Source organism: Orbicella franksi, chromosome 10 (genome assembly GCF_964199315.1).
Source record: "Orbicella franksi chromosome 10, jaOrbFran1.1, whole genome shotgun sequence".
NCBI lineage: Eukaryota > Metazoa > Cnidaria > Anthozoa > Scleractinia > Merulinidae > Orbicella > Orbicella franksi.
In genome coordinates, this window is record NC_138154.1 from 6036467 (window position 1) to 6051253 (window position 14787).

The 14787-nt window shown below is 38.3% G+C and overlaps 2 protein-coding genes and 2 pseudogenes across 3 annotated transcripts in view; 3 read left to right on the top strand and 1 right to left on the bottom strand.

The window, feature by feature from the left end:
• Positions 1–14787, top strand: part of LOC145501088 (uncharacterized) — a 461598-nt gene that overhangs the window by 431773 nt on the left and 15038 nt on the right. The window lies entirely within an intron of this gene.
• Positions 28–1580, bottom strand: LOC145501510 (uncharacterized; annotated as a pseudogene).
• LOC145499946 (uncharacterized) lies at positions 1435–6571 on the top strand. Of its 2 annotated transcripts, XM_081479462.1 has the most exons (3): positions 1435–1880; positions 2130–2162; positions 2193–6571. In XM_081479462.1, exon 3 carries the CDS (start codon positions 3161–3163, stop codon positions 3533–3535), a length of 375 nt encoding a protein of 124 aa, XP_081335588.1. In that variant the 5' UTR covers positions 1435–1880; positions 2130–2162; positions 2193–3160; the 3' UTR covers positions 3536–6571. The 2 variants fall into 2 exon arrangements, with proteins under 2 accessions (XP_081335588.1, XP_081335587.1); XM_081479461.1 differs by having other exon boundaries at positions 2130–6571.
• On the top strand, positions 11668–13910 carry LOC145500575 (uncharacterized; annotated as a pseudogene).

A 14787-nucleotide genomic window follows, 5' to 3' on the forward strand; every position in this document is an offset into this window, starting at 1 on the left:
GTGTGGAAAAAAACAGCGATGATGGGATGCAGCTAGGGATGTTCTACACTTAGAAGCAAGACAGCAGGCGCTTGGTCACTGTGAAAGGGAGAAACAAAATTATGAAAAAAGAAAAAACTAATACTGGGATCCTGGAATTGTTGAGTCATGAAAGAAAAGAATGCGTTCCAGTGGTGGTGCATGTGGATCTCAAAGTGAAGAGTCTGCTGTCAATGCTACAGAAGTGGGAACTACAAAGTATGAAAATATGACAGTCAAACAACTTTTCCAAGAAATCAATTCACAAAATTTGCAAGTGAAAGGGTTGTCAAAACTAAAGAAGAGCCAGCTTATTGACATTTTAATGAACAGTGAGTGAATGTTTTAGCCACCTTCAGTAGTACATGTGACTTATTAATAATGAAGAATTTTCTCTGTTGACAAAATACAGGAAATGGACTTCCTTTTGTTAAATTAATCCCTGTGCTGAGTAAGCCTTTCTATTAATAACCAAACAAACATTTTCATAGGGAATTAATGGTCCCTTCTCAAGAGTTCCACATTCCTTAACAAAATATCGCTTTCACTTGAATGCTAACTGTGTCTTTAATTTCACTGGAAAATCCACTTGAACACCCTGACCTAACTCATCCAAGTAGTAATACCAAAATGGTGGCAAGCACAATCTTGAGAAGTCATCTTTTTCATATAATATAAATTTGTCTTCTGAAGGTGTTCCATTATTGCCAAATACAAATCTAATTATGTCATGATCTATGGTAATTGTGGTGCTGTGCTGCATTCAGATGGACTTGCACTTTAAAATGCTTAGCACTGCTTTTAAAAATGTTGCACTGGCAACCTCCAGTCGACTCTCGTCTATGTTAGGCTTAGCATAACTCCTGAGAGAAAAAAGAAGTGCAAATACTTAGTTGTTAGCAATCTTTACCTAAACAGCAAAGTACAAAGAAACTTGTACTGCTATCAAAGACAAAAATCAATCATGATTCATAAATAGCAACAAAAACCAGGATTGTGCCTTCCAAGTTTTATTTACAGACATGTGGTGTGATTTATTTTAATTTCATTTGGCCAGAGCATATTAATTTTGAGCATAGTGGAAATCCACACCAGTTTAAAAATATACAACTGATGCTTCATTTATATTATGCAGCAGCCACTGAGCAAATTTAGAATAAAATTTATGTATTTTATGTTTGCATCATTAATTTTTTTAAAAAAATCACATCAATTTGTACCTAACTGCCAGATCATTCGAGTGCTCTTCTGGTTCCCAGCTGCATGTCCATAAGGGCCAACTCTTCCATTTAATTAGATATTCAGTTCCCTGTCCCGCCAGATAAGTAGATAAATAAGTTACCTTAAGGGCGATATCAAAATAAAGATAAATCGAATATGTATTAAAGCTTACATTTGCAATTAGATTCTTATAAAAAAAAAAAAGTATGTACCTTTTTTCCGACTTTTTTACTGATCACTCTTTCGACGTTAATGTCTGATTAACGTTGAATGTCCGAAATTGCTGGTAATGAGGCTGGTGAACAATACATCATCCAGGCAAGATCCTTAATAACATGCATGTTAACATACATTAAGCTCTACAAAAACAAGAGAGGTAGTCTTTATCCTCAGTCAGAAAAAATGATTTTAGGTGTTAACATGATGCGAGTCGATATTTTCCTGGCCATTTACAGTCAATAAAATGTGTTATTACTTATTTTTGTGCTAAAAGGGAGTGTGTGTTAGTGTTGTGATGTTTGTTGCTTTGCATTTTCTGTTAGATTGCAGAACAAAGACTAAACGAAAGTGAAGAGGAAGAGGAAGGGAAAGAGGAATGGAAAGAGGAAGAAGCAGAGATGACTAATGCCAAAGAAAATGAGGTAGTATTTTTTTTCCGTAATCTGCATAGAAATAGATCTCAACTCAAAATGCTTACAATTATGTTGAGCACTATAACAAAAAAAAACATACAGGATAAGCTTCAGCCTGATGGGCCACTCGTATTCACACTTGATATTTTGCGGGCCATTTTCAGTCAATAAAATTTGTTATTACTTATATTTGTGCTAAATGGAGTGACAATTACTCTGCTAGTGTTATGACAATTGCTGCTTTGCATTTTCCTTTAGATTGCAGAACAAAAAATAAACGAAAAGAAAGAGGTAGAGGAAGTGCAAGAGAAAGGGAAAGAGGAATGGAAAGAGGAAAGGAAAGAGGAAGAAGCAGAGTGACTAACGCCAAAGAAAATGAGGTAACATTTTTCTTTCTCTAATCTGCATAGAAATAGATCTCAACTCAAAATGCTTGCAATATAGTTCAGCACTATAACAAAAAAAAATCATACACAATCAAAAACAAACTAATCAACAATGATTTAGATAAACATATACAGGCAAAAACTAACGATAGACAAATCCGACGTTTCGGCGACATCTTGGCGCCATTGTCAAGGGAAACTAATTAAATATGCAATTTCAAGAGTAACTAAGAGTTCAGAGTTGCTAATTTGCATAAGTTAGACAAAGACCTTAGCGCGAACTGAGTCTGATTGTACATTTAAACACAGTCATAATTGTTTAATGAGTAACATCTCATTAATGAGACAATCAAACTTGTCGTGGCATTTTTTCAACACGCTAAAACAATTGCGAAGGTCATTCAGAATCCTGCTTGCGTGTCTATTATCATAGTGATTGCGTATTGACAAGGTCTTGCTTCTATGTCCATCAATGCGTACGAACAGAACTGATGGCCATGGGTGTAACCGACATAACCAGCATCGCACTGGTCACACTTGAAGTTATACACAATGCATTGTTGATCAATGAGCTGAGGCTTAGGTTCGCTTGTTGGGAACTCCTGCATCTGTGTCAGTTATAACCTCTCACATCTTCACCTGCCATAGAAATTTCTGCAGCCACTAACTCCATGCATGCTACTGGAGGAATCTGTTTTAGTGATCCACTTGTGGTTCCAAAATGCAACTTAAGCCAGCCGTTGATGAGAATTATGAGTTGGCCCGTCAAAGGTGATTGACAAAATGAATCCAAGTCAGCAAGCATTGACTTCTGTGGCCACTATCAGTAAATTCTCTAGTCACGTCTAATGTGTCTAGTGTAACTGAGAATGAAAGCCTTGCAGCTTTTATGTCCTTTCCCCAATGGAAAGAAAAAGTGCTTCTTATGATCTCCCTCATGTGCGAGTCCAGAAGTTGGATGGATCACCACAACAATACCCTGCCTATCGCCAGAGGCTCAAACAACTGGTCGAGACAAAACCATTTGATGATGCTGTCAAAATGACCCACCTATTAAAATTTCTAGAGGGACCTTTACTTCTTGCAGTTCAGTGGTATGGGCCATTGCCAGGTGGTTTGGCAAAGGTACCTAAGACATTGGAGGACTGGTTTGGTCAGCCATTCCAAGTAGTGATAGCATCTGTAGAATCTCTCACAAAGGGAACTGTCATACATCCTAATGACAAGGACAGCTTGCAGCAACATGCAGATATGGCTAAAGTTACCTATGATACCTGAGTCAATGGGATACTTGAACGAAATGAATGCAGGCAACCTCATGAAAGTCATTATGTGACTTCCCAAGTGGATGCAAGCCAAATTTGCTCATTGTTTCAGTGCCTAGAGAGTGACGGTCATGTGATGCCAACCTTTAAGGACATGGTGGACTTCCTTAAGCACTCAGGTTAATTAAGACGTGGGTCACCCTGCCTTTAACCCATATTTTTTAACAAAATTGAGAATAACAGCTATTTTTCAAGGGATTTTTTTCAAACTTGGCACAAATGTGCATCACTACCATCTCTCTCAGACTGAATTGTGGCAGCGAAATATGATACTCTCAAAAACGAAAAACAGTTAATTTAGGTGCCAAATTCATTGGTTGCTTTCTTGAGCAAATTCCTGCCACTAAACACAAGGCAGAGCAAATTGCAGTTATTGCTATGAATATGTGAGACTTTTTTCATTGTTTTCCTGCTTAGAATGGCTGCCAGGAAGAAAGAAATGTGTGAGGCAGATTAAATCAAGTTTTGTCTCTGCGAAGCTGCTTCCTCTATCACGATTTTGCCGGTTCATGGTTAAAAAGGAGAATAAAAGAAGTGTTCTACATCGCACTAAACAAACAAGTGCAATCCTAGACCTCACCTTGTTCCCCATGGTAACAGGTATTACATCACTGGCATTCACCCAAACTATAAGAACACTGAGTGTATGCATATTATTTCACTCTGATGATGATCAAACAGATCGAAAATGTTTAGACTCATAATTTTAACAGCTTTTTACCTTAAAGTTTTATATTTTACTTCAAGATTTTGTTCCCTGACAATGGTTCTATGTGATAATGAGCTAACTGTATTTGTGTGAAACAAAAATGTCTGTCATTGTTAATTGTGAATTTGCAAGAGTTGCTGCAAAGGAGAGCTTTTGTAAGGTTGGGAGTGCCTTGATTGAAACTGACCCTAGTGAAAGGTGGAAGAACTATCTTGCAGCGTTCGAAGGTGACAGTCAGGAAATCTTTGGGGTTGAGCGGTCCACTTGTGTCAAGAAATCCAAAGCAATTTACAGCTCTTTCTGAAAGATGAACTCAAAAGCCAGGGCCCAGTACCAAGACACATTTTCAGTGGTAAACAGGAAAGCATGTAATAAAGCACAGAAGAAACAGCACACACTGTCAAATTGCGGAGGTTGTCAGGTGCACTATTATGCCATCCACAATCTTTTCCCCAATGGAGAAACCTTCAAGTCCTAAAAACTTTTAAGAGAAGCCCTTATTGACAGTGGGTGAAGACACAAAGTAAAGTGAAACCAATGCAAAAAGCATTAAAACTGCTGTAAGTGAATGGCCACTTTGAGAAAATATTCAAGGTAAGCTTTGCTGAAGCACAAACAAAAGTGAAGGAACTTCAGCTCCAAAAAAAGAAAGATGCCATTGGGAAAAAGCAGCAGTGTCAAGAGAGAGCACGCCGAGAAAAAATAAAATTCAGGATGAGTGGTCCAAAAGGGATTGTGATGCAATGTTAGCAACGTGGCAGTCATTCACCCAGAAGTCAAAACAAAGAAAGTCACTTCACTGAGTCATCCACAGATGCTTCAACTAGGGCACAAAAACGTAAGAACGAGGAAGCTCTTGGCAAGAGAAAACATAAAAATCATTCACCACCAACATCATCAGTCCTGTTTGACAAAGAGAGTCTCTTGCAAGAAGTAAGAAACATGAAGGATGGTGGAAAGGTGAGTTAAGACAATAAAAATGATACATTTACATGTCATATTTATCCAAAAAAAGACTTTGCATAAATTTTATCAGTTTAAATCTACTTCCATTATTGTAATATAAACTGATATTCATCATTATCTAGCACCTGAGTATGCTAATGGTCAGTAACTTTACAGATGAATTACTCAGACCTGGCAAGAAGACATGGCCTTCAAGATCAAAAAGTAGGCAACATGATTGTCAAGGAGTACCTGATAGAACAGGGGGTGGACCTACAGTGCTTCCAGCAGTTCCATAGAAGGCCAGCAAAGGCAAGACGAAAGCTGAACAGAACATATGGAGGAGAGAACACTGTTCCAACACCTAGAACAACCAGAGAAATCAAAGAAACACTTAAAGTTTGTCATGTGGCATATTTTTTATATGTCTGGTATAAGACCAAAGAATAATTTCTTTTATATATGTCTAGTATACCTGTAAAGCCAAAGAGTAATGTAACAACAATATATTATAAATATTTTTCAACTTCACATCTTCTTCCAGGTGAGCATACACTGTGTAGCAAAACAAAAAACTCAAGGAATAATTGTCTGTCTACTTTTCTGATTTTGTTTCCTTGTGAAACTAACTTTAACATGAATTGATTCATTAAAAGTGCTCTGAAACTTCACCGACAATAAAAAATACGAAATTTACACTTGATACATTTTCTATTCATTTTAGGGAAAACTTGACGTAGGAGAATATACCACTGGTGAGTTAGTGGTGCCTAAGAGGTACAAGAAACTGGTCCTCAACACTGATGGCGCTCTGAAAAAGGTACAGTTCACAGTCTCTGGAAGAAAGATACCTTTGACAGAAATAAGGAAAAGAGAACTGGACACGTGTGAGCAACTTGGAGTAGTAAGAAGATATACCAACAATGAATATGACCATATGAATGATGAGGAGATAACTTAATGGCTGAAAGTATTGGGAGACGAAAACCATCCAAGGGACACTCCAGGTCAAAGAAGAGAACGACTGATCAAATTTGAGAGAACCAGACACTTGATGGTATGGGGGGATGGTTCAACAATTTGTAACCATGGCCACCTCCTTTATCTCATCAAGTGTGTTTATGATCAGGCCTTCCACTACACTTCAACAGAAATGAAAGCTAAGCGGCATGGCAACATAGATGTCCCTGCACTAGTTGAAAAACCACATATTTTCATCCTTGGGAGATGTAGTGCAAAGGAGGTGGAACAATTGGCATATATTGACACCAGGCGAGAATGTTCGGATCAGCTTCCCAACAACTTGCAAACAATTAAAGGGATTTCAGTAAAGGATGTGGTAATGGGCCAGAGCAGCAGTTTGAGAGTGATGAGCAGAGGGTGGAAACAATGGTTCCAGTGGCTGTAGTGGTGACTCACACAGATATTGTGACCTAGTTTATAGCTTAGGAGCCCACATCTATCCCTAGCAGACTGCTGCAGCATAGTTAGAGCAGTACCAGCCAGAAGGAGGAAACGAAATGGAGAAATCAGACCATTCAAAGATATGACAATAGTGGAGTTGAGAGCTGAGTGCGTGGCGAGGGGATTAAGCGATGAGGGATTAAAGAAAAAACTGTAGCAAAACTTGAAGGACCATCTGGAGGGCATTCAAAGAGTACCAGCATTACTGGTCAATGACCAGGATAAGAGCATGGAAGAAATCCACCTGGGTACAGAAATTATAATCAATGTGATTATAACCATTTACTAATCAAAATATAATAAGCCAGTTAGTAATCTTCCTTAATACCTTCATCTTAAAGACTTTTTAACTAGATGTATATTGTAATCATGAAGTAATATGACAAAAAATGTTATTTGCTTTTGTTTGTCTTTTTAGGCATGTATGAAGTCCTCCCTACAGAGCCACTACATGACATAAAAGAGCACATTTCCAATGTTGTTTCTGAAATTACTGCCCACCTCTCTGATGCTGAAAAATGTCCGTGTGAGCAGATGTTGGAGTTAGTCTCAGGAACGAAAGAACAACTTTGAGGCTCAGACTACTGAGAGATGACTATAGTGCTTGCCAAACAACTACAAGGTTATAAATAAAGATACTATCATGGTATTTTTGGGATTTCTACTTTACGGAAGTTAAAATATATTATCAATACTCGACCTGTGATCAATAAAAATGTCAATTAAAAAAGTACATGATAAATTCTGTGTTCCTTTCATCAGATTGTCACAAAAATATTATTGTACCTCATTGAATTCAATTTGACCATTGTCTAGCAGAACAATGTATAAATCCAGAAATATTACACAAATTTAAGGAAGAGGTTGACCAGGGGAACTGTGAACCAAAACAATGAAGTCAACCAGGACTCGATGCCTGACCAAAGTACATCATGAAACACTTAAACACGTTAAGTGTTCAGATGCCCTGTCATACATTCATTCCGAGGGATACCTTCATAATGATTTTAATGGTGACAATGAGACAATTGGTGACAACTAAAACACTCTACAACCTGTAATAATACATTTCGGTCAAACAGCCAGACTATCCAAAGGGAAACTCTACAAGCTCTCACAAAGAAATCAAGACAAGTGTAAGAAATACTATACGAATAAAGGTATTGAAGTGGTCAGAGGAACTCATCCTCAATCTCAAGAAAGTGATATATATGCATTTGGGCTTCTGCTGTCTTTGTTGTGCAAACATAAGCCAAATAAGACACTTTGCAAATTAGCAGTGTGGTGGATAAAGGGAAACACAGAGAAGTGACCCACAACACAGCAGTTGGCTACTGAGTTAAAACCACAATATTCATAGACAATGTATGTAGTGTTTCCAGTCAGTGGATTTAACCAAAATAAGTGCATGCAATACAGATTCAACTCAACGCTTGACCATGTGCTTTTGATCACAACCATAATTTAGTTCTGCCATACACAATTACATCATTTATACTACAATCTCTCCTTTTTTTCAAATAAATTGTCCAGTCCAATTTCTTAAACAAAATAACAATACATATTATATCCTTTTCTAAATAGCTACTAACTTAAAAGAAAAGTGCTCCAATGTCCAAGACTTAAATTAATACAAAAATGACATATTCATAAAAGTGAAATGTCCTTCTCAAGAAATTAGTATTTTATGCAAATGCCAGGAGTATCGTAAACAAGATATCATAAATTACAGACGGAAATTGCAAGCAATTCGTTTGATATAATAGTCCTCACAGAAACACACCTTGACAGCTCTATAACAGACGCTGAGATCTTTGGGAGCGAATACTGCAGTTACAGGAAGGACCAACAACAAGGAGGACGTTTTGGCAGCGGTGTTCTCGTTGCTTCCAAAAGATGGATTAAAGCTTCTCTGAGAGAAGGTCTTGCCTATGAATCTGAACTATTATTCATCAATATATCAACGGCGAACAACAAGAAAATAACAATGGGTGTATTTTACAGGCCGCCAAATAGCAACCTTACCGTTTTGGAGGATCTTCAGAATTCCCTAAGTAACATCACTACAACAGACATAGTATTACTTGGTGATTTCAACCTGGGCGAAATAGACTGGGCCAACAATCGATCTCTAAGGTACTCTGAGCATCATATACTGCTTTCTGACATAATTCAAGACAACTTCATGCACCAGCTAGTGAACGAACCTACCAGAGATCAAAACATATTGGACCTCGTACTAACAACTAATGTTGACCTGATAAATAACGTTGTGGTAGGCGAACACTTTTCTGACCACAACTCTATTACGTTCACTTTAAATTGTGCGCCTTATTTGAGTCGTATTTCTAAGAAGTTCATTTATGCATTCAACAGAGCAGACTGGAGTCATCAAAGATCTCTGTTCCAAAATACCCTGTGGGACTTTGTCTTATCCGATAAAGACATTGATGACAACTGGATAAAATGGAAAGATATCTTCTTCACCGCGGTTGATGACTGTATTCCAAAATACAGACAAAAGAAAAGAATCACAGCGCCCTGGATAACCAAGGATCTCATCAAACTCTGTAAGAAGAAAAAGAACCTGTACAAAAGAGCAAAAAGGTCGAGAAGGCAGGAAACATGGGCCGCTTATCGTAATTTGAATAACTTACTGAAAAAGAAATGCAACTCAGCGAAATGGCAACACCTCAAGGAACTTGTAGACAAACTGAAACTTCACAATAATTCCAAACCATTTTGGAATTATATAAAATCGATGTGAAAAGGAACAAATGACTTAGTGCTATTAAAGGATGGTAGAAATGAAATTACGGACGAACAAAGTATCGCACAGGAAATGAATCTATATTTCTCATCTGTGTTTACACATGAATAAAGTGATTTACCTGAATTCGACAACATGATCTATGATAATTTGAGCCACATTCTTTGCACACCCAGTGAAGTGGAAAAACACCTAAAAGCACTAAACATTCACAAGTCCCCGAGGCCCGATTTGATCTCACCCCATATTTTGAAAGAATGCACGCTAGAATTGTCAAGTTCATTGTGTGTATTATTCAACAAGTCTTTCTCAACTGGGATGTTGCCAGCTGACTGGAAAATAGCAAACATAACACCGATTCACAACAAGGGAAACAAGCATAAAAAAGAGAACTATCGTCAAATTTCCTTAACATCTATTGTCTGTAAAATAGCCAAGAAGATAGTACGTTCTAGAATTACAACCTTTTGGTCCACCCACCATGTCTTAAACCCAAATCAGTTTGGCTACTTGGAAGGAAAGTCAACGCTCGCACAACTTTTAAGTTGTTTCCACGACTGGTGCTTATCCAGAAACAACTCGCAAACAGATGCCATTTTCCTAGACTTGTCTAAAGCATTTGACAGTGTGCCTCACGAGTGCCTTCTACTTAAGCTTAGCCGCTACGGTATTGATGGACCACTGTTGCGATGGTTTAGAAACTTTTTAACAAACAGGCATCAGAGGGTCGTAATACATGGCACCTACTCTAGTTGGTCCCAGGTAACATCTGGTGTGCCCCAGGGCACAATTCTCGGACCTACTTTGTTCCTGATTTATGTCAACGACATACCAAACGTCATTACATCTACTATCAAACTGTTTGCTGATGATACAAAGATCTACCGTGAACTCAACAATGTCGATGATACGTTTGCACTACAGTCTGACCTGGATTCTCTAGAAAACTGGACAAAGAGTTGGCAAGTTAAGTTCAACTCTGAGAAATGCGAAGTAATGAAAATAACGCATAAGCAGGACAAAAGTACACATCCTTATTGCCTGTCAAATACAGAATTAAGATTTGTTGACTCATATAAAGACCTAGGTGTTCACATGTCAAGAATTTTATCCTGGTCGAATCACGTGGGCGTAATTGTGAACAAAGCAAACAAAGTGCTGGGCTTGTTAAAGCGTACAGTTGGCAGTAAGAACAAAGAAATTTTCTCTATGCTTTACAAGTCATTGGTGAGACCGATCCTAGAATATGCATGTCCTGTATGGTCACTGCACCTAGTCAAAGATATACTAGCTATTGAAAAAGTACAACAAAGAGCATCAAGAATTGCTCTTAGGTAAAAACCCTGTGAGATGCCATACGAAGAACAATGCAAATTACTAAATTGGAACTCACTTCAGCATCGACGAGAGTACCTGTCCTTAGTAGAATGTTATAAAACAGTGTTTGGATTAAATGGTTTAGACTTTAACGATTATTTTGAGTGTTGTAGAGGCAAAAGCACTAAAGCTAACCATCCGTTTAAGATCCAAACGAAATCAGCAAGAATTAATGCCTTCAAGTATTCCTTCTTTGTTAGAATTATTAAGGAATGGAATAATTTGCCACACCACTTGTTCGGACACGACATCAACGACATTAATGCAAACAGGTTCAAACCACTATTAAACTACGTACCAGTTCCCAACACAAAAGTTGTCACACATACTCATCTTTTTTTTGCGACAGCAGTGTGCAGCTTCGGAGCGCACGCTGACCATGATGTGCTCCTTGTAGGTAGAGTTTACCAGTGCAGAAAGAAGCATCAAATCCTCAGCCATGATCCAGGCACTCTCTGTCAAATAAAAAACATTTTTACCTGCCCTTTACGTTATTTCACAAAAGTGGACTGACTAGAGAGTTGTGTAGGTTTTTTGCCTCATATATAAGCGCTGGTATGACAATCACAGATGTCCAGGTCCTACCTCAGCAAACCCTATTTGATGAGTATGGAATTAGGAAAATGTGTTTCTTAACGAAAAGGCAGAAAGGTCCAAAGGCTTCCCAAGTTTCTCATCCAAAGGCAGTAAGGTTGGAGAAAAAGTTGCAACTACTTGTTATATACATGGATACTTTGAAAAAGAACACTGAAAGATGTGTCAGATGAGTGCATTTTCGTTGAGTGCTGACCGTACCCTTAAAGTATCCTCCAATATTGGCTTTTGGTGTGATGGCAAGTGGATACAGTTGTATGACAGTTTATTCATATCATGAGATAGACAAATTATTAGTACATGTGTGGAAGGGTTGTTTATCTCATATTGTACCCTCTGGAGGTACAAGTCGAAATGAAGGAATTCACAGAGTTCTAAGCAAGACCTTGAAGAAGTCAAGGATTCCAATGCAATTTGCATCGGCACTTCTTGGGATCTTCTTTTACATGGGGAATGAGAAGAGAATCACCACAGTTAAAGACAAAACAAAACTAAGAGTTACTCCACCAATTGAATCGCATTTTGAGCATCTTAAGAGCAGACAAAAGGTGACCAACAGTCATTGGTTTGGAATAACCAGTGACTTTGGATTGTCATTGAATTACGAAGATGCTACACAAAAAGACTCTGAGACTGCAATTGTGGACAAACTAAATAAGTTATTGGACGATTCAAACAATAGTTCTTCAGATGAAGATGAGCCCTTTACTTCTCAATATGGGCTCACTCGATCACCCTTGCCTAATCTAAGTGAAAAACAGAGGGACCAACTTATCAATTCATCAAAAAACATGGCACAACTTTCTGACCATATCCAGTCAAGGTTTAATACAAACATTTGTACTTTTGCAAAAGTAGCCTGACCCTCTTCCACTCTGGTTTAGTCAGCAACCAAGAATCCTCTGCTCTTGATGATGTTCTAACAAATTACAATATGGTGCGTGTCTGTGTACCACCACATGGTAATTGCTTTTTCCTGTCCATTGCATATGCAATAAGAAACCACATCATTGGTAATCAATTAGTACCAAGTGACTTAGCCAGACATATGAGTCACTTGGACTTCTGTCTTGCAGTGACACATATGAAATGTGTTCCAAGCCAAGAGAACAACGTACACAAGTGGATGTCTCATCCAGAAGAGTACCAGCCTTTTCTTTGAGCTAACCAGACATTAAACTTTGAAGCACAATTATTTCTCAGTGACAGACATTTTGCATCTGATCTTGGTAGTTCCATGCCTCTTGCCATAGCAAATTTACTTAAGATTCCAGTTGTCAACATGACACAAATGGAACATTTGCCAGTGATACCAGTTAGTCCTAGGGAAAGTCTTCAAAGCCTACCCATTTTTGTGGCCTCTGAACATTCAGGTACAGGTCACCGTGATGCTGTACACCACATCACAAAGATTCAGCCATCAACTGACACAACCGTCTTCTTCAACAGTTGTTGAATGGTGTCGTTGTGGGCAAGGTGCAAGGAAGAAAGAGGGCAACATTACCTCCCGTTACAGCTTTACAAACAAGAGTGTCAAATTACCCTTTGTAACTAAAAATAAAAGTATCTCGTTATGTTTGCATGCAACAAGAACAAAACAATTGTCACCTGCACTTACTATTGTAAACGTTAGAACTGTTTCAAATCTAAATAGTCTTGTCTCCCCTAAAACATGTTCTAAGAACTAGAAGCAACGATTTGTGACCTCTAATTGAATTTACTCCATGTAAAAAACAAAAGTATCAAGTTATCTTTGTAACTTAAAATAAAAATATCTTGTTGCATTTGTGTACTACTAACTCACAAACTGTTTCAAACCTCAAGGCTCATCTCGTTCGTAACTCAAATCCTCAGCCTAACCCACAGAAAATGTTGAAGTAAGCCCAATATATGAATACTTCCTCCTCTTTTATAGAAGAATAAATATGGCCATTCTAAACTGTGTCGGGATCAAATCTTCTCACATACCATTTACCTTTACAACAAGAAATTTGATTGGCTGTTTATAGTACATCCAATCTGATTGGTGTGACATACATACATCTCTCACTCACTCACTCATTCATTGACCCATCCATAACATACCCAACGTGCCAACTAAGAGGTATTTTTTTACAAAAAAAATGGCTCAAAAAGGTGTAAGTGTTTTTAAGCTGTTAAGGGTTGCTCTGACAAATGTAAATGCATTGGATTTGAAAACCCGAAAGGAAAGGGGAGGGAATGAATGAGTTCTTCCACCCAGATAATAACAAGGAAACAACGACCACATCAGATGACAACACGAATGTGTCTGGAAAACAATTTATCCTCAAGCGGTCCTGTCAAGACATTGTAAGCAGGTGGACATAACCAGAAGTAGTTCTTATCCAGATTGTGCAACACCATTTGAATATTGACAGTGACATTGACACACAAGCAATGCAATACTCACAGTTGGTTGATAACAATAACCTTCGTCCTAAAACCCAAGAGCAAATAACTAGAAAGATAATCTCATTTCTAAATGATGATAACGTTTTTAAGGCTTTGCTTAAGGAACAAGTGAGGCTTAATTGGTTCTCATAGACTGGTTAACTATTCAAGAAGCTCCAATATTAAAATCCATATTGTTTACACTATTTTGTTACATTTCTGGTGTTACACGTTTGGAGGAGTGTTTGGATAACAGCGAAATTTCATCTTAGATGATCGTCTCCTTTATTGGGTTTATCTCAGGGTAAAAACCTGCCACGGTTTTCTTGTTTTATGAGCTGTTGTTTTGCTGTACATTCGGATCAGTTTTTGTTTCTGGGCAACCGACCTCGGTTCTGAAAAACTGTCCTCGGAAAAAAATCTGTCCTCAGTTACAGTATGTACGGTCGGTAAACTGTCCTCGGTTGGTGTCCACGTAACATCCACGGTATTAACCGAGTTTGGTATTCACGAACCAACTTCATTTTATAAACCGTACAGGGTTGCCTTTATCCGACCTCGGTTTTGTGTTGTTTCATAACCGTGCTTGGTTTCCAGATAATGTCCACGGTGATAACCGCTGACCCTAGAGAATACACAAACCGTATTCGGTTTTGATTTTACATTAAACCGAGTTCGGTTGTGTATGCGCCCAATTCGGTTTAATAATTTTCTTGACCATACACAGTTTCCTTTTTTTAAAAAAAATTAAACCGAGCTCGGTTTTGGACCGTGTCCCGGTGACCTGAGTTCATGGCCCTAGCCTAGTCCGGCTTTGTGACTTTTGACTGACCCCCCCCCCACCCCACCCCCCTCCAAACCCTTCCACGTAGCGGTCCGGTTAGGTGGTCTCTGACTGCATCTCCCCCCACCCCCCTCAAAAAACAGTAAAAAA

Coding starts and splice junctions, on each gene's coding strand:
- LOC145499946 (XM_081479461.1), top strand. CDS start 3,161: ATGGAAAGAAAAAGTGCTTCTTATGATCTCCCTCATGTGCGAGTCCAG.